General features: G+C 38.4%; 1 protein-coding gene across 1 annotated transcript in view; it reads left to right on the forward strand.

The window, feature by feature from the left end:
• LOC119416093 (transcription factor SOX-6) overlaps positions 1–27,079 on the forward strand; it is a 145,700-nt gene that overhangs the window by 82,353 nt on the left and 36,268 nt on the right. Inside the window, exons 6-8 of the mRNA XM_037683271.1 lie at positions 1,567–1,635; positions 16,067–16,187; positions 17,204–17,283. Of these exons, the coding sequence (XP_037539199.1) occupies positions 1,567–1,635; positions 16,067–16,187; positions 17,204–17,283 (270 nt within the window). The remainder of the gene's footprint in view (positions 1–1,566; positions 1,636–16,066; positions 16,188–17,203; positions 17,284–27,079) is intronic.

Genomic DNA, 27,079 nt, shown 5'->3' on the forward strand with positions numbered 1-27,079 from the left:
AAAGAAAAAGTTGAAACTTTCATAAATAAGCTGAAATTAGCAGAAAGAAGTTAAAGTACAAAAAGGTTGTTCTTTGCAAAAAGAATCTGAAAAGATCACAAAACGTATGAAAAACAGCTAAAATTAGCTGAAAGTAGCTGGAAAAAGTTTCAATTTGCACAAAGAAGCTCAAAGAAGCTGAACCAGAACAAAATGTGAAAGGAGCAGTAAAAGGTTGTAAACACATCTAAAGACTGAAGGATGTAAAATGAGCTCAATTCATTTTCTATGAGAAAAAAAAAAATGGCAGAAAACACTAAACATTTCTAAAAGTTAAAGTTGCACCAATACCAAAAGTCATAGTACCCTTCACATTTTGATATATGATTTATTGAAATAGCACAAAAATTGTGGAACAAGAAAGATGCCGAATAACGTACGGGAAAATAATGGATCACAATAGTGTGAATGCTTCATAAACATTCACACTATTATCGTACTCTGTTGAAAACAGCAGCTGGAGCAAGAAAAGAAGAGCGTCGCTAGTTCATGTGTGTGAACGGAGCTCAGAGGAAAGTCGTAGTAAACGTCCATTTCCAGGTACAAAATGTGTCCTTTAGCACTCCTAACTGCAATTTGCACGTCTCATTCATCTCATTCTGCTGAATCTCCTTGGAGATGATAATCTGAGGTCAAACAGATGTGTAGTTCACTGACACTTCTTTTTTTTTATCTAATTTGAGTCAAATCAACAGTTTTCAACCTCATCGTGAACTTGATCAGTAATTTCAGGGTGAAACTGTTTTTTTAATTATTAATTTTTTCAATTTGACTTATTCAGCTTTTATCAGTATGTTATCTTAATAGTTATTTATTTCTCACTCAAATGTAAGATAAATTGATTTTACACTTTTTTTTACAAATGTATACAAAAACCTATTTCTGTCAACGCAGCGAAAATCAAACAATTGATCCTTTTTTGTAACGATGAAAACATATTGCTCTAACAATGCCTGTTTCACGTCACATTCATGTTTGTACAAAATAATTCTTGTATTAAAACAAAAATTCCATGTCAACACAATACAATTTTTAAGTTGTGTTAATGTGACAACAAAATATTTGATATAGTATTCCATTTTTAACAATATTTTCCCATAATTACTACAGACATACATAAATAATTCACCTTAAAACGAGGCAGTTTTGTATTTAAAATGTTGTTCGGCTACTGTTCGGCTGCTGTTCAGCATTTTTTTTGTACTACTAGTTAGTGTATTTAGTTCATGTTTTTCATAGTTCATATCTTAGATCTTATTACTGTTTTTCTTTTACATTTTATACTTTTGTTGGATGTAACTGGGACCCCGTGTACACACTTTTGTTCCACCTCATGTACCACATGTGGTTGAATGACGATAAAGAACCTTGAATCTTGAGACCATTCTGTTTTGTTTGTTTGTTTGTTTGTTTATGACAGCAATAGACCTGTATGTTTTAGATCAGTCTCCAGTTTAGTCAAAAAGTACCACGATACTTGCCCGCCAGGTGAAATTTCGACTTCATTGTGTTTGTATGTTTGTGCAGATTGCTCGACAACAGCAGCAGCTCCTGCAGCAACAGCACAAGATCAACATTCTCCAGCAACAGATCCAGGTTAGTCTGCAGACACACCTTCCAAACATCACAAACATCTCTGCTTCTTTTTGTTTTTTTTACCTCCCGCCCACTGCATACTTCCAGCTGCTCATTACTTCAGATTCTTCCTCCTTTCCTTCCCCTCAGTTGAATTTGTTTTTAGTATCTGTCCTGGATGATCGTATTGATGATTTGCCTCCACCTCTATGGTCAATGTGTGATTGGAGAATGGCAACACCACAAGGGGTCATGACCTTTAATTAGGTTGCCATGAATAGTAGCCTGCAGACACACAATCATACACAATGGTGATAAAGTATCCACCATGATTTTGGATGGATTCACTGTTGCAATGATTAACCAGAAGTCAGTATCCCAGAATCCTTCAGGCCTCCCCTTGCACAGTTGTCTGTACAGCAGTCCCTCAATTATAGTGGGGGTTGCGTTCCACACATCCCCATGATAGGTGGAAGACCGTGAAGTAGGAACGTTATATTTATTTTAGCATTTTTATATATTTAAGGCTTTGTAAACCCTTCCCACACTCTTGCAATGTTCTAAACTCTTAAACCTACATAATTTTAACATACATGTATGTACTGCACAGCAGCTACCACACAACTTTATATGGGTTCTCACCAGCCTTGGTCTGGTTCTGGTCCGGTTCCGTATGACTCTCTGCAGCCACTGAGCGCCAAAGTCACTATGAATAAGGACCAAACTTTTTAGTCAGGTTTGGATCAGATCAAAACTTTCCCTCCTTTTCGGCAGAAAGCAGCGGCTGGAAGCACTGTTGGCTTCTGGGTAATGTAGTTCTTTGGACTGGAAATACAGTATAAGCTTATTGAAAGAAAGCAACAAAATGGCAGCGCCTGCTCCAAGATTTTTTTGTTAACTTTTTATTCTGACCGTCCCAATCACCAGAGTAATATTAAAGTTGACAATCGTTGAAAAACTGCAAAAGAGCGAGTCCGTGAACGTCGTACCACAAAGTAGCGAGGTACTACTGTACATCAACACGAGTTACCCTCTTTGTCCTAAAATGTACTACATTCACTGTCTTTAAACGTTGTTTTCCCTCCACACCTGTTTGTGAACAGCTGTTACTTTTTGTTATTTCTATATTTGCACTTTTTCTGCAAATAAAACAAATCTCCTTATTACATCCTGTACATTTACAAGAAATGTCTCCTTTTATTTTTTTACATTTTCCCCCATTTTTTCTGTCATTCTATCTCTCAGGCATCTGTCTCGTTGAGCCACGTTTAGATTTATTATCACTGTATATACACACAGATCCACCAAGACATTACCACCAGCTGTGAAGCAAATGCTGGCAAATTTGCACGCTGTGGCTCGTAGCCACGTGGGAATTTTGCCTGTATGTGCTTGATCAGTTTATTTTATTTTTTATTTTGTTTTAAGTGGTTAGACTACTGCTAAATTGAATCGGCTTCGAAGAGGATCTGAAAACACTTGGTGCTGTGATCAGTCAAGCCTCGTATCCAGTTTACCCCCCATCGTTCCAGAGCTTTGGATCTCCCTATGTGCTCTGGAGGTGTGATGGAGTTAATGAGGCTTGTTTTGTCCCTCCCTCTTCCCTTAGTTTTTTTTTTTTTTTTTCTGCTAGACCTCACTCTTAGCTCTTAATAAAGCTCAGATCGGACTTCATTAGGATTCTTAGCCCCGGGGGAGAAAGAGAGACCATAAAACCCGACTCCTGCTTGGATCCTCTTCCATGCTGTGAAGCAATGGATACTGTGTCGAAACGGTTTGGAGGATGAAGGGATGTGTGGAAAACAAAGCTCTTGAGCGCGTCTTCTTTTCATGCACAACTTTGAAAAAGTCTGCTGTAAATACAGATTAAAACCAATTCAGAGTAACTCGAATCCAAAACATTTGAAACTAGAGAACTTGCATTTCCTGCGAAAATGCAGTGTGAATGCTTATTGCTGAAGAACGTGCTGAGAAACAGCTGAAATTAGCTAAAAACATGCTGAAATGGAGCTGAAATTGAAGAACAAGCCTAAGTTAGCAAAAGAAAGCAGAAAGAACATGTATTTGCTGATTTACTGTAGATTTAAATAAACAGATATGAGCAGAATCATTAGGAAATTAGCCAAAAAAGCTGAAATTAGCAATAAATAAATAAATAGCTGAAAAGTAGCTGAAAAGGCAGAAAAAAGCTTAAACTACCAGGAGGAAGTGGAAGGAACTTAAATTGGCTTTAAAACAGTGAATAGTAGTTGAGAAAGCTAAATTTAGTCCAAAAGGGCTAAAAAGTGGCTGAAAAAGCTGAAACTAGCTGAAAGGAGCTGTAATTGGCATGAATAAGTTAATTAGGCTGAAAGTAGCAGAAATCACCAAAAATAACGTGATTTTATCTGAAAACAGCTGAAATTAGCTGAAAAATACTAAAATGCTTTTTAAAAAGTAGCTGAAAATGTAGAATAAGCTTAAGTTTGCAGAAATAACAGATGTTTACGCATTTAGACTGAACAAAGCAGAAACGAGCACTAAAAATTTATCTGAAAAAAAAAGCTGAAATTGGCAAAAAACAGCTGAAAAATAGCTAAAACTTTCTAAAAGAAACTTAAATTAACCAGAAGGAAGTGGCGAGAGCACATTTTTTTCTGAAAAGTTGAAATGAGTACAAAAAATATGGAATTAGCAAAAAATAAAATTTGCATAAAACAGCTCAAAAGTAGCTGAAATAGCAGAAAAAATGAAACTTGCAGAAATAAGCTGAAAAGAGCATAACAAGCTAAAATCAGCAGAAAGAAGTTAAAAGAAGCACAAAAAAGTTGTAGTTCGCATAAAGACTTTGAAAGGAGCACAAAACAGTTGAAAGAAACAGCTGAAATTAGCTGAAAGTAGCTGAAAAAAGTTTAAAGTTGCACAAGGAAGCTGAAAGAAGCTGAACCAGAACAAAACATGAACGGAGCAGTAAAAGGTTGAAAACAGGTCTAAAGATTTGAAGGATGTAACATGAGCTCAATTCAGTCTCTATTAGACAAAAAGTGGCAGAAAAGGCTAAATATTAAAAAAAAACTAAAGTTTAACCAAAACCAAAATTCATAGAAGGATTGTCCTGAAAGTTTTGATTTTATGATTTGTTGAATTGTGGAACAAGAAAGATGCCGAAAAATGTACGGAATAAAAATGTATCACAATAGTGTGAATGCTTCATAAACATCCACACTATTAACGTCGTTTTCTGCTAAGAAAGGGTGCAATGTAAAATAAAGTAGCAACAAGAACATTTGTTTTCACTATAAAGATGCTAAAAAATCTTAGCTCATTGTGGAGTTTGCAGCAACTTTTCGTCATTTAAGTACTTTCCAGAACAATAGCAAGTCTTGGCAAACAGACCCAAGTTAGCAAAAAGCATATGGTGCATCTACTGTACAGAGGTTTAGAATTATTATGGCTAAGCTCCAGGGTTTAGTCACTTGGGTACGGGCTGTTTACGCTGTGTCGGATGTGTGTTGGCTTTAAACACACAGGCAGCGCTGCAACAGTCTGTTTCTACTTATCAGTTCCAGACTCGAGCTCGTTTCAGGCCAATACTCTGAGGAGCTGACCAAATGCTACTGTTTCAGCTGACAAGAATGGGCCTCAGTTCGGCAAACCACTTTTTTTTTTTTTTTTTCTGAAAGTGCCAGTTGTTGTTCACATCTTCATGTGAAAAAACATTGTCCAGATGGAAGAAATAGGAAATCCACGGGAAAGTTTTTTTTGCCTAAAAACGTGAAGAGCTGCAGTTTTTTCTGTGTTTCTGGCTTAATGGTTGCATCACTGCAGCAAATAAAGTCACCGAGCTATAGCCGATAGCATTTTTTCAAAATTACATGTTAAAGTTTATAGATCAGCGCTAATATGTGAAAACTTTATGAATGCAGACTATAAAAACCTAGCTGGAGCCATTTTTTTGTGTCACTTTTTCCTGCTTCAGTCACTGGATGGTGTCAATGTGTTTGTCAGCTCATATGGGTGGGGGGAGGCGTGTTAGTTCAAAGTGACCCAGGTTTCCTGTCATGTGGTTTTAAGTGGTGCGGAGCGCCAGCAGGGGATGTCCAGGGGTTAAAGAAATGCTTCCGAGGCCTCATTCTGATAGATATTGTTACAAACACGCACACCGCTCACATGAAAGAGACAACACGCACCACAAAACCATCACGGTGGTTCATCTCTTCACATAGATACGGGGTTGTTGGTTGGTTTTTTTTTTAGATGGATACAGTCCCACACTCTCAGATGCATGTTCCTACACTTAACACAGTCGACAGTAACAGATAATCACACACATGTGGACAGTACATGCATTCTCCTCGCGCACACACACACACAAGTGGAAAAACTTTGATACAGACCCGCTCACACGAACGCAGCGGTGGCGGTCCTTTTGTGCGCCGTGCGCACAGCGGCCCAGCCCATGGTGGCTGACAGGCATGTGTCTTTGTTAAGTCGGTTCTTATAATGGCTCGCATATGTGGCCCATTTCCTTCAGGCCCACAAAGACGCAGGCCCTAACCGCACCGCCCGGGCTCTAGCTAACGGGCTAATTAATGACTGCAAAGCCGCACTCCTCCTCCTCCCTCTCTCTTTCTCTCTGTTCTTCATTTATAACTCCTCCATCTCCACCTTCACCCGCCCTCCTCCTCCTTTTGCTGTTTCGTTTATTAATTGTTGCTTTTCATTGTTTTGTGCCGCTTCGAAAGATTTTAAACATTCACCACGTTTGAAAGTTTTTGCGTTCGAGCGCACATCCAGCAGTGTAAAAGAGCTAAACGAGTTGTTAATTTATTGAGCCTGATAGCTTATTTTCCTCTCTCGTTCAGCTGTTTTTTACAGCCTGATTCGGAGCCAAGAGCTTTTCTCCTGTCAGAGTACCAGACAGACTCCAGCTCAACGCTCCACGCACAAATGTGCACGACGACTGAGCAGCCAAGAGGCTGTTAGACGGATAGGCAGCTCCTACGTTGGCACTACAGCTTCAGACAAAATAAGTAGTAATGGAAAGCCCATAATATCGATTGAGCTCAATGCTGATACACTGCAGCTGCACGATGGATGGCTGCTGACTTAAAACAGAGGAGGTCTGAGGTGAAAAACAAAATCTCACTCTTCTTGTATTTTTTGATCTGGTGCATTAAACTAAATAATAATGTGTGGATACATTTTTCATTTAGAAGGCCCTTACCAGCAGAAGGCTTTCGGCTGTTGTTTCTTTCATCAGTGTCACCAGAAGCATTTGACATAAACTATAATTTTACCTTGCAGAACAAGTTTCTGGCCCACCTTGATATGCTTTAGTGTTTTTTTTTTTTACAAGTTAGTTTGGCTCTGCAAAAACAAGTCAAAACACCAAAGCCGCACAAAGTCATTTCCAAACCAACTCATAAAGGCAGGGGTAGACTTTGTTTGCAGGATACAATTACAGATATTGTAAAAAAAAAGGTTTATTTATTTATTTTTAAGGGAGAAAGCAGCACAGTGGCACCTGAAGTGTACTGCTGCCCTCACACAACACTGGATCTGACATTACAGCAGATTTAAGATGGGATTATAGGATTGCTTATTTCTCACCTAAAATTTAAGAATAATAGATTTTAGTATTCTGAAAGTGTTTGCAAATTTATGTTGCAAGTACAACAAAACAAAACCTGCTTTGAAAACAGTCAGATCACACATGTATGCTAAACTAGAGAAATCACATTTCATCCATAAATGCAGTGTGAATGCGTATTGCTGAAGAAATTTGTGGAAAACAGCTGAAATTAGCTACACACATGCTGAAATGTAGCTGAAATTGAAAAACAAGCCAAAGTCATCAGAAGAAAGCATAAATAACACATTTTTGCTGAATTTGATTTCATTAAGCAGAAATGAGCACAAAAAAATTAAGAAATTGGCAAAAAAAAAAAAAAGCTGAAAGTAGCAAAAATAGCTGAACAGTAGCTGAAAAGTTAAAAAGAAGCTTAAACTACCAGAATGAAGTGGATTGAGTTGAAATGAGGGAAGGAAAAAAGTGGAATTAGCTGAAAAAGCAAAAATTAGCCTAAAACAGCTAAATATTAGCTGAAACTATCAGAAAATAGCTGGAAGGTGAATAATAAATTGAAATTTGCAGAAAGAAGTAAGAAGATGGAAAAAAAATGTGGTTCACAGAAAGAATCTGAAAGGAGCACAGAACAGCTGAATAAAAACAGCTGAAAGTAGCTGGAAAAAAGTTTAAATTTGCAGAAGGAAGCTGAAAGAAGCTGAAGCAGAACAAAATGTGAAAGGAGCAGTAAAAGGTTGCAAACAGATCTAAAGATTTGAAGGATGTAAAATGAGCTCAATTCATTTTCTATGAGGAAAAAAAGGCAGAAAACGCTAAATATGTCAAAAAGCTAAAAGTTGCACCAATACCTAAAGGATTGTCCTGAACGAGCTGAATGTTTTGATTTATGATTTGTTGAAATAGCACAAAAAATTGTGGAACAAGAAAGATGCCGAAAAAATGTACGCAAGAAAAATGGATCACAAAAGTGTGAATGCTTCATAAAAAAATTCACATGAAATCACATACACTTCTTTAAGGAAATAAACAAAAGCAAATACAACTATTAAAGGACACTGCACTTTGTGATTTTGAGTTAAAGTAACATTTGTGGTGTTTTGTTGTTGGCTTGAACACCAAGGAGGACTAAACATCTTGCTGCGTCTCACCCTCTGTGATGGAAGCTGTCATTAAACAGAAGCTTGTTAACACAAGCCAACAGCATGCAGCTGCAGCACACCTTTTACAGCTGATATGTCCAGAAAACAATTTGGCTTTAAGGTAATGACTGCTGTCAAAATCAGTACAGTGTGAGAAATGAACATGCAGGCAACACAACGTCAAGATGAGCAGCTCCATTATCAGCCTGAAATGAGATATCTCAATGTGTTTTGAACAGTTAATAACTGAACTTATTTGTGGTGGATGGATCTTTGTGGATCAGTTTAAAGAAATGTTGATTAGTTCTGATAGACCAATGAGCTAACAGCTGGTCTGAGAGGAGCCAAGGCTAAAGTGCGTTTCTACCATTTTAAACAGCTGGTTCAGGTGAATGTTTTTTATTTACAAGCCTTTACATTGCCACCATGCTAATAATGAAGATTCACAAAGTTTTGCAGCACAACTGTGGTTAGCTGTTGCGTTTACTATGCAGCCTTGGACACTTCCTGCAGTTATATCTCAATATTAACCACGTAATACAAAACTGCTACAGTAGTTATCGTACTTGACGCCGTTCACGTCGCACCGCTGTATAAGTTGCATCAGTCCAAATATGTCTAAAAAAGTGGAAAAATACATAAATACGTCACTTCGTCATATAAGTCGCATTTATTATGCGTCACCGCTGACAACCTGGAAATGTGGGCAGGTGTTGTGCAAAAAATCATTTGGCTGCCATATAAAGGCCGCGGGAGCGTGCATGGTAGGACTTTAACAAGAATTTTAAAAGACTAACACTAAAAAACAATTACTTGTTTGCTCGACATTATAGTAAAGGTGTGTCTCAGTTGAACTTTTCCTTAATAAATGCACTTTAATGGTCAACTCAGCTGCGTTTCGCCGGGGCGATGCAGCGAAATGCAGCTGATTTGACGTTTGCTCCAGGAGTTCCAGAGAGAGATGAAGGTGGCTCTGTATGGCAAGCCAAGTGTCTTATTAATAGCCACTTTTACCTTTTAATGAGACACTTGGCTTGCCGTATTAGTCTACGGCCCTCTAGTGGCTGAAAGTGGTAGTGATCAATATTTTCCATGTCAGAATGAATGAAATTGTCAGATCTCAGCCAAAAATTAGTTTATAAATATGGGGAAAAAACATAAATACATCGCTTCGCTGTATAAATTGCAGGCATGCTAACTCATGCAAATAACTGTGACTTGTATAGAAAAAATTGTGGTATGTGAAGGTTTATAAAATAGCATTTCCATGAACTGACATAAAGTTTGTTTTATTTTAGGAGTCATTAGCTCATCAGTCCAGTCAGTTCAAACTTTTTCTCCAGTCTGAGGTTGTTCAAAGAGCTATCTACAACAGTTATAATATTTATTGTTAATTCAGGTTATTAACTTATTATTAGTATTGTAGTTATTGTTGTATGCGTGTGTGTACCCCTTTGTTGTTGTTTTTGGGAATTATTTTTGTAAAGAGAAACCTGCTTAGGCTACCATAATCTGGAAAATGTATGTGATATATCCTTGGAATGTTATTTACTATTGAAAATGTTAATAAAAATTAAAGTGGGGAAAAAAAATCAGGTTATTAACAATGAATTTCTTACATATACAGTAGATATTTTAAGCACAGTTCCCCTTGCTTAAAGCTCTAATAAATGGGCATCACACAGTGCTAAATAATTTTGTTCCCGTCTGTTTTTAAAACTTGTAATAGATGCACAAATTTTACTCTAATATTGAAGGAAAATACAAACATGACTTACGGAATATAAAGCTCAAGTTACAAATTAGCACGCCTAGCAGTAGCAGGAAAAATAATAAAATATTCTAAAATGTTTTACATCGGATTGTCTTTAGATTTATGGGCTTCATGATGAAGCTGTGAGTCCTTCATCCTCTGGTTTTCATAAAATCATAAAATACATTTTTTTTTTTAACTGGGAATTACTCTGAGAATAAAATTTGCTTCAGTTATTTGTAGTTACACATCTTAGTGTGAAGCGATGGATGAGATAAAGTTTTCCACTGGTACAAACGCACGTGTGTGCATACCTGCCAGACAACACCAATACCCCTCCCCCATCCCACCCCCTCCCATAATGCCGCTGCCCTCACACAACAGGACCATTAATCCTGAGTGTGTCTCTGCGTGTGTACACATGCTCCTTGTTGCCTAGGTGTGTATGCCAATGTGTCTGGTGGGCAGTTAGTTAGAGGAAGGGGACTCTTGTGTTTTCTTAAGGAGGCTGCACTCCCCCCACCCCCACTATTCCCACCCCTTCCATTCATCGGACACCCCCACCCCTCCCATTGGTAAAAGGAGATCTTTGTGTGTTTGCACTGGAGAAGCAGCCCCAGTCAGTCCCAGTGTTCCCAGAGGTATACAATGAATGGGAGCATTTTGTCCTACTATAAGATCCCCCCCCCATACACACACACACACACACACCACCAACTTCTCTCTTTCTTGTCTTCTTGTTCTTTTTAGTGTGTGCGTGTTTGAGAAATGTGTGTTCCTCCACATCACAAGACTTTGAAGCTCCCGTTAGATGGAAAGACCTCTGATGACCATCAGTCTGTTTTCTGTGGGTTTGAGTTCATCCCAAAGTTTATCGGGGTTTTCAAAAACAACGTCCGAAGAGCTGATCAGCTGTTGATCACGTGAAGACTCACAAACAAATCTAACTTTTAACTATCTTTATTGTTGCTGTGCTCAGAGAAGGGAACGCTCCAACGCAACCAAAATCTAACTTTATTGCATCACTGGGAGGAAGACATAAACATATGTCAACTTTCTATTTATCATAGTAAAGAAAATATAATTAAAAAAAACATTTTACATATAGATGTGTGTGTAAATATTACATCCTAGTTGTTTTATATTGTTTATCAGTTATTAAACTCATAGCCAGTTCATTTTCTGAACCCCTTCCTGTTGATTAAATAATAATTTAAATTTCTAAACACAAACAAGTCAATCAGTATCCTGCTTATCTTTCTTTTATCGGCGTTTAGTCGCTCCTTTTTTCTAACAGATGAGGTCAGGCAGGAATCCCTGTGGACTATGATGTTTGCAGATGACGTGATCTGTGGTGAGAACGGGGAACAGGTGGAAGAGAATTTGGAGAGGTGAAGGTATGCGCTTGAAAGAAGAGGAATGAAAGTCAGCCGTAGTAAGACAGAGTCCATGTGTGTGAACGAGTGGGAGGAGGTGCAACAGTGAGGCTACAAGGAGCAGAGGTCACAAAGGTGCAGGACTTCAAGGACTTGGGGTCCACTATCCAGGAAAATGGGGAGTGTGGTAAAGAGGTGAAGAAGAGAGTCCAGGCAGGATGGAGTATATGGAGAAAAGTTTCAGGAGTGATTTGTGACAAAAGGTGTCAGCAAAGGTCAAAGGTGAGACCAGCTATGTTGCATGGTCTGGAGACAGAGACATGGACAAAAAGACAGGAGACAGAACTGGAAGTGGAAGAAATGAAGATTTTGAGGTTCTCCTTAGGAGTGACAAGGATGGATAAGATTAGGAATGAGATCATCAGAGGTACAGCACAGGTTGAACAACTGGGAGATAAAGTTAGAGAGACCAGACTGAGATGGTTTGGACATGTCCAGAGGAGGGACAGTGGGTATACTGGTAGAAGGATGTTAGGAATGCAGCTGTCAGGAAAAATACAACGAGGAGGTATATGGATGCAGTTAGAGAAGACATGAAGCTAGTTGGAGTGAGGATATGGATGCAGTTAGAGAGGACATGGAGGTAGTTGGAGTGAGGGCAGAGTGAGATGGAGGACGATGGCTCGCTGTGGAGACCCCTGAAGAGGGAAAAGCTGAAAGAAGAAGAAATTGTTCTCTTTTAACTGCCCTATACTGACCCCCTCCCACACTAACGCTGCAGAGGATCGTCATCCTATTTAACCAACTCAGCAACATGACCCCACCTCACAGAAGCAGAAGCACATTGGAATCCAGCAGCACCTTGATTGCAGAGCTTTGACAGCTCATGATGAACTGTCAGCAGGTCAATGGGAGGGGGTGAGAGGTGAGGCAGTGTCAGCTTGGCTAATGCACTGGTACTAAAGGAGATGGATGGAGGTGGGTGGCACTGGACAGAGGACAGAAATGGAAAGAGAAGAAGGGAAAAGTCTACAAGAGTAGAAAGTAGAAGTAGGTCACGGCAAGATTTTGGTGAGAAACATTTATATATTTTAAAACACTTTCCAAAAGTAGAGATTCAACAATATTTAGGTGGTTTTGTGTCAGAAACGGTGATGTAGCGGTCTAGTTTGTGCATACGTACCATCATTTTGTGCCCGAGAAATCCAACTCACATTCAGGTGTTTCAGAGTTTTTCCTTGTATTTCTTTTAATCTTGGTCTTGTCACCATCAAACTCCAATCATCATAAGATCATAGGCATTGCATAGTCCCCTCACATTAAAAAAATGTTCATTTGGACCCTCCCACGTTTACCATGAAATATTAGTTCACCCAGTGCTGTTTCTATTACTTAGAGAACAAATCCATCCCATTTTATTAACAGGAGAACACTCAAACCACTAAAAGTCCATGGTAAATGGACTGTACTCGTATAGCGCCTTTCTATCTAATCAAGATACTCAAAGCGCTTTACACTACAATCTGTGTCCTCATTTACCCATTCATACAGCACTCTACAAAGCTAATTGAACAAATCATTCTAAAGAGACTAATCAGTGCATCATCATACACTGATGGGACACACATGAGGGGTTCAGTGTCTTGCCCAGGCACACTTGGGCATGTGACTGCTGGTGGAATTGAAACCCCAACTCTTACATTGGAGGACGACTGCTCTAACAACTCAGCCACAGCTGCCCAGTCCACTCCAGGTTTTCCTGGTTACCTAAAACAGATCACCACACTGCATGCGGTGTTTCCCCGACGTCACTTACCTTGGCAAGGCGCTCATCTCTGAGTTTTTGGGGTTTTTTTGTGGACGGGGCAGGGGGAGGAGGGGGGGACATCTATGTGTTGCAGGCTAGCTTAGCACGTTGTTAGTGCCAGCAGTTGATTGGGGTGGGGGGGCTAGGATGCCTGCGAGAAGTAGAGTGCTATGTCTGTAGCATCTTAGCTAGCGTGTCTGTATCGTGCACCGCTAGCTTAGCACTACATTAGTGCCGGCAGCTGACATTGGGGTTGGGGTGGGTGTTTGGATGCGTGAGAGGAGCGTGCTCAATTCACAGGAGAGCTGTTGATAGTTATTGAATCAAGTGTTTACTAACTTAGATGTTTAACAACCTGGTAAAATACACCAGAATGCAGAAAATGACATATACTTTATTCAAAATTTTCTTGGGGTGGAACCCCAGACCCCCCCCCCCCCCCTCATTGTGTCCCCCCCAACGTTACAAATGTTTCTGACGTCAATGCATAGAAACCAAATGTCTCACCTTCTCTTGTTCCTGTTCTCTTGTTCAGCAACAGGTTATGGGAGCTGCTTAACTTTCAGACAAAAACTTTGCAAAAGCGATGGAGGAAATAACGAAAGCTCGAAAAACAACAAGAGAGAAATAAAAGAAGGGAGCAAGAAGGGGGAAGACATAATTTTACAAGTCAGACACAAATGAGTGAAAAGAAAAGAGATAGAGATAAGATGGAAGGGGATGTACAGCCTGGTGGTTTTTCTCTGAGACGCCCTCAGGGTCATCTTTGATATGTTGTCTTCAGTTTTAGGTCTTTCAAGCCGACATGAAAGGCAGCTTTTAACCTCTCTGTTGTTTCAACAGCTTTTTAACACTTGCCCCTCTTGTTTAGTTTATTTGAATATTTAATCATCTGTTTAAAAAGCTTGATTATGTTTTTACACTTTTAATTTAAATTTTTTTTAATACATTTTACATCATTAAGTTTGTTTGATGCAGTTCATCCTCTCTTTATTTTTTTTAGGTTATTTCTCATAATTTCATTGTTTCTAGATGTTTTTTTTAATTAACCATTTTTTTCTCAAATAATATTTTCTGCAACATTTTACAGTTTTCTTCCTTTTAATTTACTTTATTGTGAATATCTTGAAACACTGGAGTTTTAGTAAAGTGTAGATGTTGCTGCAGTAGAGCAATATGTATTGTGATTTTAAATTTTAGACAAATGAACCTCTTAAACTAGATATTGTCAAAAAAATATTAAATGTTAAAGGTTTTATTTAGCATTATTGTGTCAGCAGCTTGATGCTGTTGCAGTCACTTTCAGATGACTTACACAGAGAATTTTTACATATTGAAGTAAAATATAAAGTAATAAATCAGTGATTTTTGTGTTTACTTATTAAAACAATGTTTGTTCAGTTTATTAGAAATTTTTAGCATTTATTTATTTAAAATGTGGAAAAATATCCAACTTGATATTGTTAATATCTCACAGATTTGAGGGATAAAAATTGTGCTTCTAAATGTGTTAAGTTATAAAATATTTCTAAAAAAACAGTAATTAAATATGGTAAATAAGTAAAGCTTTGTATGCACTGCTCTTGATCATTAAAAAAACTGGTGTTTTCTATTACATTTGTACCTCTCATTTACCCATAAACTGAGTTTTGAGTGACAAAAACGGATATTTAAAAAAATTCTACTTTTAGTGACTTTGTCATGAGATATAGAGGATTTTAAAAATCTATGACATAGCAGCCCATTGGACATATGCCCCTATCACTTTGCGCCAACAAAACTCAAACCGGTACAAAGTTATTTTTACTTATTATTTGGGTATTTCCCTTTATTGCGATCTTGACACTGAGAATTTGACTGTGCTAAAATGACAAAGAAAAAAAATAAGGAAAAATATTTATCCAAGCCAAGATTGTTTTTTCGCCCTCTGTATTTTAAGACATCATCAACATGGATGTTCTCGCCCCCTAGTGGTGCAACATGGACATTTCAGCATTTTGGTTAGAATCATTTGATTTTTTTTTTCATAGATAAAAAAATACAAACAGTATTTGTTTTTAGGATGGTGTAGCGGCAGGGCAGCCGACTCGAGACCCCAAGGTCCTGGGTTCAATCCCTTGTCATGCATATCTCGTGGTGTCTCTGAGCAGGACACCCAATCCCGAATTGCTCCCCGGGTACTTACATAGCTGCCCACTGCTCCACCTGGGTGTATCCCAGGTGCGATTATTTAAATGCAGAGAGCCAATTGTGTCTTTGTATGGGAACATACAATGATAACACATAGCACTTTACTTTACTTAATAACACATAGAGTAGAATATTTACATTTTACGTAAAGTGCTTGAAAAGCAAACTGATTCAATCATTTGTTACCTTCGCCACGGAAGCTATGTTTTTGTAGCGTTGTTTTGTCTGTCTGTCTGTCTGTCTGTCTGTCTGTCTGTGCACAAGATTACTGAAACAGTTTTGAATGGATTTTTACGAAATTTTCAGGAAATTTCCTTCAACCTTAATTTATACAGGCTAGTCTCATTGAGTCACGGGGACTCAATGTTGAAATGTTGAGAAACGAATTATTAAATTTTGGTGGTGGTCTGGATAAACGTCTGGATCCAGGATTTTTTTTTAAAGATTCTTGTCTGTCTGTGCACAAGATGTTACTGTGACTCTAGAGTCTTGGTGGAGGTGTACGCTCTACGAGGGCTTCAAGTCATTTACGTTTTCATGGTATTTTTTTTTCATCGAGATTCTTTAACGTTTCCCCGTTTTCCTTTTATCTCCTCTTGCTGTCTGCTTTCCTCTCAGGTCCAGGGTCACATGCCACCTCTGATGATCCCGGTGTTTCCACACGACCAGCGGTCTCTAGCCGCCGCCGCTGCCGCACAGCAAGGCTTCCTCTTCCCACCCAGCATGTCATACAAGCCAGGTACGCTCACGAGCTCCGTCACAACAAACATTGTGATCCCAGTGGATGTTAACGAAGTGTGTCAGGTAAGGAATGTTCTGGAAATGAGCGGAGAGATTTACACACGTCCTTCATTTACTTTAGGATCGATTCATTGGACACACTGCGGACTGGAATGTGTCTTTCATGATGCTAGTTGCACATCTGCAACGTGGAGTTTCACACATTCTCAGTCACATAAAAGCACACAGATGCTCTTAAGTATCTTCTTGTGCTTTGCACCAGCTCAAAACTGTCAACGTGCTGATGATTCAGATGGACTAATCACTTGTCTTCTAAAAAAAGCGTTCTAAAGAAGGCACGCATGTTACATGTTTTAACAATTCACAAGCATTTTTCTCAAAGAGCTTCTCAACAAAACCTTTGAGGCCACACCTACAGACAGACACGCACAATACCTGGTCCTGTTTTCTCTGCACCACCTGCTTTCTGTGCGTCTCCCCGTCCTTCGCACATTCCTCGCTTCCATACATTCCTCCAGGTGCTCACCTGACATGAGGCAGCCCCAACCCCTGAAGCCAAGCAGAACAATCCATGTTTAGCCACGAGCATAGCCCCCTGCAAGGCTGCAACGAGAACGAGACATAAAGAAAAGCGTTTAAAAGCCATTATTGCACACCCCCTTTGACTTTGGACAGTTTCTCAACAAAGACTAAAACATGAAAACCCTTTTAAGGACAAACAGTGGGGATTATTTGTTCTGCTTGTGAGTGCATCCCATTGAGTGAGCTCTGCTCAGTCTGGGCTCAAGCACTTGTTCGTGCCAATGGTGGGATTTATTAACCTCTGAATAAAACGTTCGTGACCCTTCGTGTTTCTTATGTATAAAAACATGAGTTGAACAGGGAAGGAGACAAAGAGTGAGACAGGGAGAAAGAGACAGAGCGGTGGGCTGAAGGTGAAGAGCAGGTTGGTTCTTGTGTTGAACTCTGACCCCACCTCGCTGTATAATACGTGTTGTTTTGGTTGTTCACCAGGTGAGAATTACCCAATGCAGTTCATTCCCTCAACAATGGCAGCTGCCGCGGCGTCTGGCCTCAACCCTCTACAGCTACAGGTAAGAAGACCGCACCTTGACATTTCATCCAACTAAGTCTTCACCTCATGCAAAATGTTGAAAGGTTTCAATTGATTTCTTTTATTTTTTTCACTCAGAATGAATCCCCCATTCATAAAGATTAAAAAAATAAGAATAAAAAGGATTTGACAATAAAGTGATGACAAGTAGGAGCATGGAAGGTGGTGAGTGTGTTTATGTGTGAGAGATGTTTCACTTCAACTCAAATGGCCTCTTCAAACCATAAAACCTCTAAAAATACATTTTTTTTCTTTTATTTAAATGAATTTGTCAAAAATATTTCCCTGTGTAAAAACAATATATGCTTTAAATATATATATATATAATGGCGTGACTTCTAAACGAACCCACTCGAGATGTTTTGTACAACACTAGTCATTCATTGTACGGAAGAGAATTTGTATTTTTCAAAGTGAGCCAGTCTCTCAAGGATCTGTTCAAAAAGATATTGTTTCTTCGTACCATTGTATTTCCAAACGATTCAAAGGTCTACCCTGTTTTGAAGAAGAGCACTGATTATTTAAAACAAAGAATAAAAGATAAAGAGCAACCTACATTTAAAGGCTTAATACTTTCGTGACAGTTTTGAACTAAGATCAAATTAAGTTGAGAAACGACAGAACTGCAGTTATTGTGGTTCAGCATGAAACATGCCATCATGAGCAATCTTACACAAAATCACCAGATCTTGCAGGATCTGTTAGCACGATGAGTATGTATGGAGGTAGATTTTCAGCTGCTATCACACAAAAATTTGACCCAAAACCCTAAAAACTGACTCAATTATAACCTTTTTCGTTTTCTAAGATCATTGGGCTGGGGCGGCATTTTAAATTTGATTCACCTCAAACGTTAAACAGTTGCAGATGTGCATCCACTGATTACTTCCTGAAAGTTTTATGAAAATTCATCCACTGGATCATAAGATATTTTGACAACAGACAAACAGGGTTTACCATTATAAAAATGTTTGGCAATTTTTTAACCGACTAAGTTATAGCACCCGCTACGGCCATTTAATGGGCTAACAACATTTGAAGCAGCTGGTTATAGTGTTGTTGCTTTTGGAAAGTGGGTTGTGGTGGTCATCTTTAATTAGTTTGACATTAACAGTTAATCAGTTGTAGATATAATTGTAGTAAATACTTTCTGAGATTAAAATTTGCACAATGGTTCAAAAGATATTTTGCTAACAGACAAATGTGCATGCATCCTTTAAGATTATAAAAAAGGTTTCTTATAACTTCAGCCCAAGATGAAGTGAGAAACATAATTAAAAAAAAGGTTAACATTTCTTTCTATGTCTGCAGACTCAGAATGCACATGCACGTTTTAATATATTTCTAGTGTATGAAACATTTTCTGTAGCGTGTCCCTAAAAGGCCAAAACTACCATTAACCTAAGTGTCTGACTTCATGTGGAAAGATGCAGCTGTAATTAAAAAAAGAGAAACTCAAGAGCTTTAATGAGGAGTCACAGTCAACATGACAACACGGTTAAACGCTACGTCAGTATGAATATTCCAGTATCAACAAAATGCAGTACAAAAAATGAATGGTGCACTTATAGTCACCCTACAAAAACTGTGCTTGCAGTCTGATTTTACGGTTTATAAAGATGATCTATGTTCTAAGTCCACAGTTCTCAAACTGTGCAACAAGTACCACTGGTGGGACTCAGCCTATGTATCTTTCTGGTCATGGGTGGAAATCCTGGGGAAATCTGGACTGGAGTTTTGGAAAAACAAAGACTGAACCCTCCAATAAATCAAATCATGAAACTATCATTTTAAGCACCATGAAGAAAACCAATAAAATCTACAATTTCTATGCAAGGATTCAAGGTTCTTTATGTGGTACATGTGGTGGAATGAAATTGTGTACACAGGGTCCCAGTTACATTCAACAAAAGTATTAAAATGTAAAAGAAAAACAGTAATAAGATCTAAAATTTGAGCTAAGAACAACGTTAATAAAAATACACTAAGCACTAGTAGAATAAAAACAATACACCAAGATTGTATATAGGCAACTGATCCATTGATTTCACAAAAGTCCATCATTTAAAAAAAAAATTATACGTATTTCTGTTCCTTTCCCTTCCCGTCCGTCTATGTGGGAACATGTTTGGCCACATGGTGTAACGTTAATGACATAAAGTTTGTTTTCCTGTGGAGATACAAATAGAAGATACTGATGTGTGCGTGGTGGTTTTCTATAAATCTCAGTGCTCAAGCTTGCATCTCTTTCTGTGTGCACCGACCAGTCCAAAAAAAGCCAGCTTGTTGCTGTTGGCATCCTCTCTGGTGAGCTTAATGTTGTCGTCAACAGTTGATGAGTCTGGTGACACTTTTACTTTAGTAGCTTGTGTTTTATACCGAGGCATCATCCACATACAGTATCTGTTCTCTGGAAAGAGTTCAAGGCTCTCTTTTTCTCTTGCTCCAGATAGAGACTGGCAACAATCAGTGATAGTAAAGTTACCATGGCATACCTATGCTCCTGTCTGTAAAAACTGTCATTTTTTTTAACAAGTGGTGGAAAATTATAAGTCCAGCAATGCAATGGTCTGGTCTGGGTTGAAAGTATCTCGCTGAAATTGTTTGCTGACGGTTTCCACTGCTTCTCAAGTGATGTGATGTCAAATGAAACAGGCATGGATGGATACATTTGCCATGTCCTGGATTTGCAGTGTCTTGAACAGCAATGTTGGGGCAACACGTTCAGCAGGCAGTCCATGGAACCATCACATCTTAAACCAGACACTTCAACTAGAGTTAAGCGGGATTTTTGTATCTCAATGGTTCCCCCTGCATATATGTCAGGTTATTTAAAAGGAAAATTAACTTATCTTTCTTTATTCTTGAGGACATTTTGCTTCTCAGACAAGAGAGTCTATCTCCAGTGCCATCTTCCACGTAGAAGAGTGATTTGCAAGAGTTCAGCATGCACAAATGGAGAAACTCAACTGCAGTTTTGAAGCTTGACATTTTTACATTTTTCTGTTTAAATTAAAAAAAAAATGGTTGAGAGAGCAAAACATCTTCAAACAAAATAAGTCCATTAGCAATTGTAACAACTCCAATGTTCCCCTTCATTCAGTCAAATAAGTGAAAGCGTTCAGAGTAGGGAATCAAACCTAAGCAATGGGCACATGTCAGTCAAGATCCAGTCTTCTTTGTTTAACCCAGGATTTAAGATGTGATTAATTTTAAAACTATTACATTCATTTAGGGAAGCATCTCAGATATCTTCATCCATGAATGGCCCAACTGAGGATATTTATTTGTTGATGTGTGTTAACCATCCAGGTTTGTTGAAGGGTGTCCAAATACTTCTTAGAAGAGTCTTCAATTAATCCAAAATGTTGCTGCCAGAGTCTTAACTGGAGTTAGTGGGAGAGATCATATCTCTCCAGTTTTAGCTTCTCTCCATTGGCTCCCTGTCAAATCCAGAATTGAATTCAAAATCTTACTTCTAACCTACAAAGCTCTCAACAACCTAGCTCCATCTTATATTTGGGATCTTATTGTTCCATGTTTTCCTAACAGAGCACTTTGCTCTCAGACTGCAGGTTTACTTGTGGTTCCTAGAGTTTCCAAAAGCAGAATGAGAGGAAGATGTTTCAATTATCAGGCTCCTCTCTTTTGGAGCCAACTTCCAGTTTCTGTCCATGAGGCTGACACATTGTCCAGTTTTAAGACTGGGATTAAGACTTTCCTTTTTGATAAATCCTATAGTTAGGGTTGGTTTGTTAGCTTTCTTAAGCTTAGAATACTAGAGGACAAGTTGACCTCATTTCCTTAAATGAATTGTTAAAATTGAACAATTTTCATTTGATACTATGTCATTCTTAACATGCCATTCTTGACCTGCCATTGTGTATCTGTTCCTATAACCCAGACGTCCGCTTGTCCTGAGCCTGGTTCTGCTAAAGGTTCAAGTTTTTCCTTTCCACTGTCGCCTTCTTGCTCAAGATGAGAGTTCTGCGATGGAGTTAAACTCAAAGCAGTCTGCTCCTCAGATAGATAATGTTAGTTATTATTTTTATATATAAATGTTTCTGTTCAGTGTCCTGAGACGACTTCTGTTGTGACTTCACGCTATATAAATAAACTGAATTGAACTGAATTACAGTTATGATAAAGAAGTAGGTTTGGTTTTTACAAAGTAGATTAGAGTTCAAGTGGATTGGTCAGTTTGCTTGTTTATGGCAGAGAATCTTTTTGAAACTATTGTTTTTTAATGATAATATTGGGAGAGCTCAGTATTTTGAGAAGTTGTTCCTGAGAATCACTGTTTTAAAGCTATTCTGCTTTGCATTATGTTATACTTGCAAAAAAAAAAAAAAAAGGGTTGTAATAAATACAAATGGAAGCTGGAGTGGGCCCAGAATGCACAAAATGACACAATCCTGCTTCTCCCTCACTTCAGCCGTATCAGGCAAAAGCAGTTATGATGAATGACAGAGGAATTCCACCCCAACAGCACAACACCTGGCCTGGGCAATTCATCAAATAGTTTAATGCTGCTCAACACCTGCGGTTTGCGAATAACACTTCTCTGTAATGGTTATCATGGAGAATGTTTGCAAAAAAGTGAAAAAATCCACTCCCTGTCCCTCTTTCTGCTGTATATGAGCAGTGACAAAAGCCCTCCAAAAGCTTTTTCACTCAGCGTTTCATCACGTCAGCCATTATCAGAGCCAAGCTTTTAGATGTCACAAGAATCCTTATCTCAGTTTATTCAATTTGTATTGTGTTTCTTGCTTACTGAAGGCCTCATTAGCTGCTATTGACTTAGCTGAGCAGCGTGCCTCGCCGAGGGGCTTGGAGCCTCCCGTCTCCACTCCTGGCTTTGAAATGATCAAAAGAGCCGTACGGTGAGCGAGAGGTAAGAGGGCGGGTGATGTCACAGACGCCGTCGTTCACATTTAAGCACAGCCTGATGCACGCACGGAGAACAAGAGCCAACGAGGATGAATAAATGAATGAAAGGGGAAGCTTTTAGTCGAGGAAGTCGGAAACAGAGAGCACCGAGACGTTTCGAGTAACAGAAAGGGCAATTATTGAGGAAGATTTTTTTTTGTTTGTTTGTGAGATGGAGTTGGTGGCTTCCAACATATGTTTATACATTGTTTATACAACAATGCCTTTGCCAATCGCATTCATGAGAAGATTCGCCTTAAGATTTGTGCTTGTTCATCTTCTTCATAACTCCCAGAGGAAACTTTTATACTTTGGAGGAGAAACTCTGCAAATACAGCAGAATGTGGAAGAAATGGACACAATGACGAACACCTGCATAGTGTGGGATTATTAACTATTATTTGTCAATGGGATAAGTTGCACCCGTTTTTTTTTTTTTTTTTTTTTAGCTCCTTGTTAATAATAGAAATTATTTTAGATTTTCTCTTGACAAATATTTGGCTTTCTTGGCTGCTGGATCTCAGCGTTGGGTTACTAATAATCATTAGCCTTCCCTCGCTGATTTCCATGATAGGTCAAAGTTCATGCTCAATAATCCAGGTAAAAAAATCCAACAAAGTTAAGTCAGATCCTCTGGATGGTTTCTTTATATTGAAACGTTTTGTCTTTCATCCAAAAGACTTCATCAGTCTGAGGAGCCACAACAAACCCAGTCCCATAAGTAGCACATTCACATAGTGGGCCAACCGGTTTGCTTGTGATAAGATGTTTTCTGGGGCCCGCCCTCTTCACCGTCGACTCCTCTGAGGCAGCCATGGGCAAAGTGGTTCAAAACTAAGTGGTTTAGAAAGAAAGACGGAACGTTTCAACACAAAGGTTCAAAGGACCTGACTTAACTTTGTTGGATTTTTGCCTAGCTTATTGAGCATGAGCTTTGATGTTTTGAACCACTTTGGCCATGGCTGCCTCAGAGGAGTCGATGGGGGAGAGGGCGGGCCCCAGAAACCATCTTTTCACCATCAAACTGGTTGTCTCACTATGTGAGTGTGCTATCGATGAGACTGAGTTTGTTGTGGCTCCTTGGACTGATTTTCAATTCAACCTTTATTTATACAGGTTAGTCTCATTGAGCCTCGAGGACTCATTTACAAGAGACCTGTGACCTGACCTGTTATATATCGTCCACCAGGTCCTTATTCTCAGTTTTTGTCTGACTTATTATCGAATACTGATAAAGTCATAAAAGTGGGTGATTTCAATATTCATGTAGATGTTAATAACTTAAACATAGCCTTTAATAATTCAATAGTCAGTTGGTTTTACCCAAAATGTCCACACATCTACTCATTGTCATCATCACACTCTTGATATGGTTCCGACATAGAGATTAAGTTCTTAAGTCAACTTTATAAAGCACATTTAAAACAGAAGCTGTTACCAAAGTGCTTAGTAACACATCCTCAAAATCCTGTTCTGTCTAACCATTATTTAATAACCTCCAAGTTTACATTAACTGGCCACAGTCACTGAGAGTACATTTCATTTTAGTAGGTGTTTATCAGAGAATGATGTAACTAAACGTAAAGAATCTCTTCTGTTGTTGTTTTCCTCTGTTATGAAGTCTTTTGGATGAAAGATGAAGCATTTCAACACAAAGAAGCCGTGCAGAGGACCTGGCTTAAATGTGTTGGGTTTTCATGATAGAGTTTACCAACATCATTTTATGAGGAGAAATGAGCTGCTGTGATCACATCTTGAAAGTAACATCATGAGTTGTCTCCAGATGTGTAAGAGCTGGGAGTATGTGTTGTGAATGATGTTTGGCTACTATACATCATCAAAGAGTAGCTCATTACCTGTAAGTTTGACTGATGAAAGGTTATAAAAATGTACATTTTACCTGGTGTAGACTGCTGTTTCAACAACCTCTATTGGAAGAAATAAGAGTTTAATTCTGATTAACTGATGAGCTAACAGCTAGTCAGAGCAAGACCAAATTGGATTGCTGCCAATTTAAAACTGCAGTTGCAATTATCACATCATGCTTCAAGTAAACCTTTACACCATCGTCAGTTTTGAATTAGTATACAATTACTAAAATAGATTTTATTTTATTTGCAAGCTAATCTCACTTCCAGTTAAGTCCGGGACATCTCGTCATATTCCTGCCAAATTAACAGTGTAATGCATTTAGGCGTGGTCCCATTTTGATTAGTCATCAGTTTGTCAATCTGATCAAAATGTCAATGACTTTTTCTCCAATCTGAGGCAAAAAAAAGCTAAATGTAAACAGTTAAAATTATATAAATGTATTTGTATCCTCTTCACATAGCGTCAGTTCAAAAGAGCTGAACTGTCTTTTTAATTTCTGCCTTCACAGTGTTTCTCATTTTCTGTTTGGGCTCTGCCTTCATGATTTTGTCTGTGATAAAAACAGCACTTAAAGCTCAAATCCTTCCAGAAAGTTTGTTTCTAACAATGCTTAACCAATACTTTTTCATTGATTTCACTTGTCTTATGCTTTTTTTTCTTCAGTTTTTAATTTCTTGAGAGTTGAAAGGTGTACAACCTCCCATATTAAGAAATGACTTAGTTTTATTCCTGAATGCATTGGTTGGAAAACTGACTCGAGGACGGTGCTGCTGCTGATTTGTTTACTTGATTCCCACTTGTGTGAAGACATGGTGCAAGGCCAAATGCACGGTTGCCGTCATTAAAAATGTATCAAACAGTAATATTTTAAAGTACTGACTGTGCTGTATAAGATGAGGAAAACATAATATACTGTTTACATTAGCATAGATTAACAAGCTTTGCAAAGGCCATGAGTAAAGCAATTATTTTTCTTTGCTGTAGTTTTAGAATATTCAGGGAGTCCGTTGGAATTAAAATGAAAGTGAAAAGTGAAAGTGCTATGTGTCGTCATCATTATATCTTACCATACAATGACAAAATGTGTGCTCTGCATTTAACCCATCACATGTGAAATGTACCCAGGTGGAGCAGTGGGCAGCTCTGTAAGTGCCCGGGGAGCATTTAGGGATTTAAATGTCTTGCTCAAGGATACCACGACATGTGGGCATGGCTGGGAGTTGAACCACTACACCACAGCCATACGAAAAATAAAACATAACATAATGAACTTATGCATGTCTTATTGCTCATGAGAGCTGGGCTGTAATGTAAATCTCTGTGTGGGTCCATCTGTGGTTTTTGTTATTTGTTAGCAAAACATCTCAAAAAGCACTCGTTGGATTTTAATGACGCTCTTAGAAAGCAATCGTTGGCTGTACTGTACACCTACAACTTTCAATAAGCTTCACAATGGACACTACAGCTAAATAGCAACATCAAACACAAAAATGGCTCTAATTCTCCCAGTGGCGATTCTAGAATCTGCACTTTAGGGGGTCTCAGCCCTCTGTGTTGACGATGGCTGTTGGCTTGAACAACGTGGTGGCCATTGACGGCAGAAGCATTTGTAATGTGGGGGGAAACACTGGTGGGGGAGTCTAGGATTTCTCCCAAAGAAAATTTTGAATAAAGTAGATGCCATTTCCTGCGTTCTGGCGCATTTTAACAAGCTGTTAAACAGCTACACTTAGCTACATAAGTAAACACTTCATTCAATATTTTAGAGAGCTCAGCACAACAAGAAGTATCCTGACCAACAGCTCTCCTTGTGCTCCGCTTCTCTCACACATCCTAACACGTGCACCCCAGTTGACAACTGCCGGCACTAACTTAGCGCTAAGCTAGCACTAGCTAAGATGCTACAGACGTAACGCTCCACTTTACATTACACAACGTAATAAACGCACTGTACAAAATCAGTTTAGTGTTAACTATTCATAGCAAACAAGGAACAGTCTGCATTTCCACATGAGACAGGCCTCCTCGCTCTCTGTTTTTAAATCCCATCTTAAAACCCATCTTTTATCCCAGGTTTTTGACACCATGTGAAATACTGAATTCATTATTGTTACTTATTTATTCGATTCTCCTTTAATTGTTTTAATTTTGTTTTTGGAATTGCATAGCTGTTTGTCTTTTTAATCTTCAAATAAATAAAATAAAATATATACATATATATATATATATATATATATATATATACAGTATATATATATATATATAATTCATTTTGTGCTTTTTAACTTGTCTCCTGTATGTTTTTTTTAAAGTGCTTTATAAATAAAATTGGATTGGAAGACTAAATTTATGCAACCAGAAGTTGTGACATATCTACATACAAAACAGAGCACAACTAGCTTTAAGCATTAACCTTTAATTTAAACATTAAGAATGTTGTTATGACAAAAAATGGTATATTTACTTGCAGTTACCTTCGTACAGACAAACCTGTAGTACTTCCTGTTTATCAATTGTTTTCAGCTGCTCATGAGGTCGGTCAGGGGTCAATGGACGCATCCTTTTTTCAGACTCTGTTTAGTTTGTGAAATGAAATAAACCGTAATCCTCTAAATGCTCAGGGTAACATGTGCACTGAATTAGATGTTCCCCGTGACAATGTTTAATCATTTTTCACGAAATGCCTCTGACCACAAATCGTTCATAATGCAAAACCTGACAATGTTGTCGGAGGAAGGGGGGGTGCAGGGTGCATCTCCTGCAGGTAAGAGGCGTTTCACTTCGGGACGAATTGAGGTCGCCGATTGGTCAGTTGCTGATGATTGACTGGGTTGATTGACAGGTGGCGTTGAGGATCTGACTTGTGCAAAAATAAATAAATTAATGAAATTATAGATTTTACTGACCCATTTAAGAGTGTCATCATTTATTCCATATTTATTCCAAATTTATTCAATATTTTTGGTGAATTTAAA

The sequence above is a fragment of the Nematolebias whitei genome, chromosome 10 (genome assembly GCF_014905685.2).
Source record: "Nematolebias whitei isolate Nwh7 chromosome 10, NemWhi1, whole genome shotgun sequence".
NCBI classification, from domain to species: domain Eukaryota; kingdom Metazoa; phylum Chordata; class Actinopteri; order Cyprinodontiformes; family Rivulidae; genus Nematolebias; species Nematolebias whitei.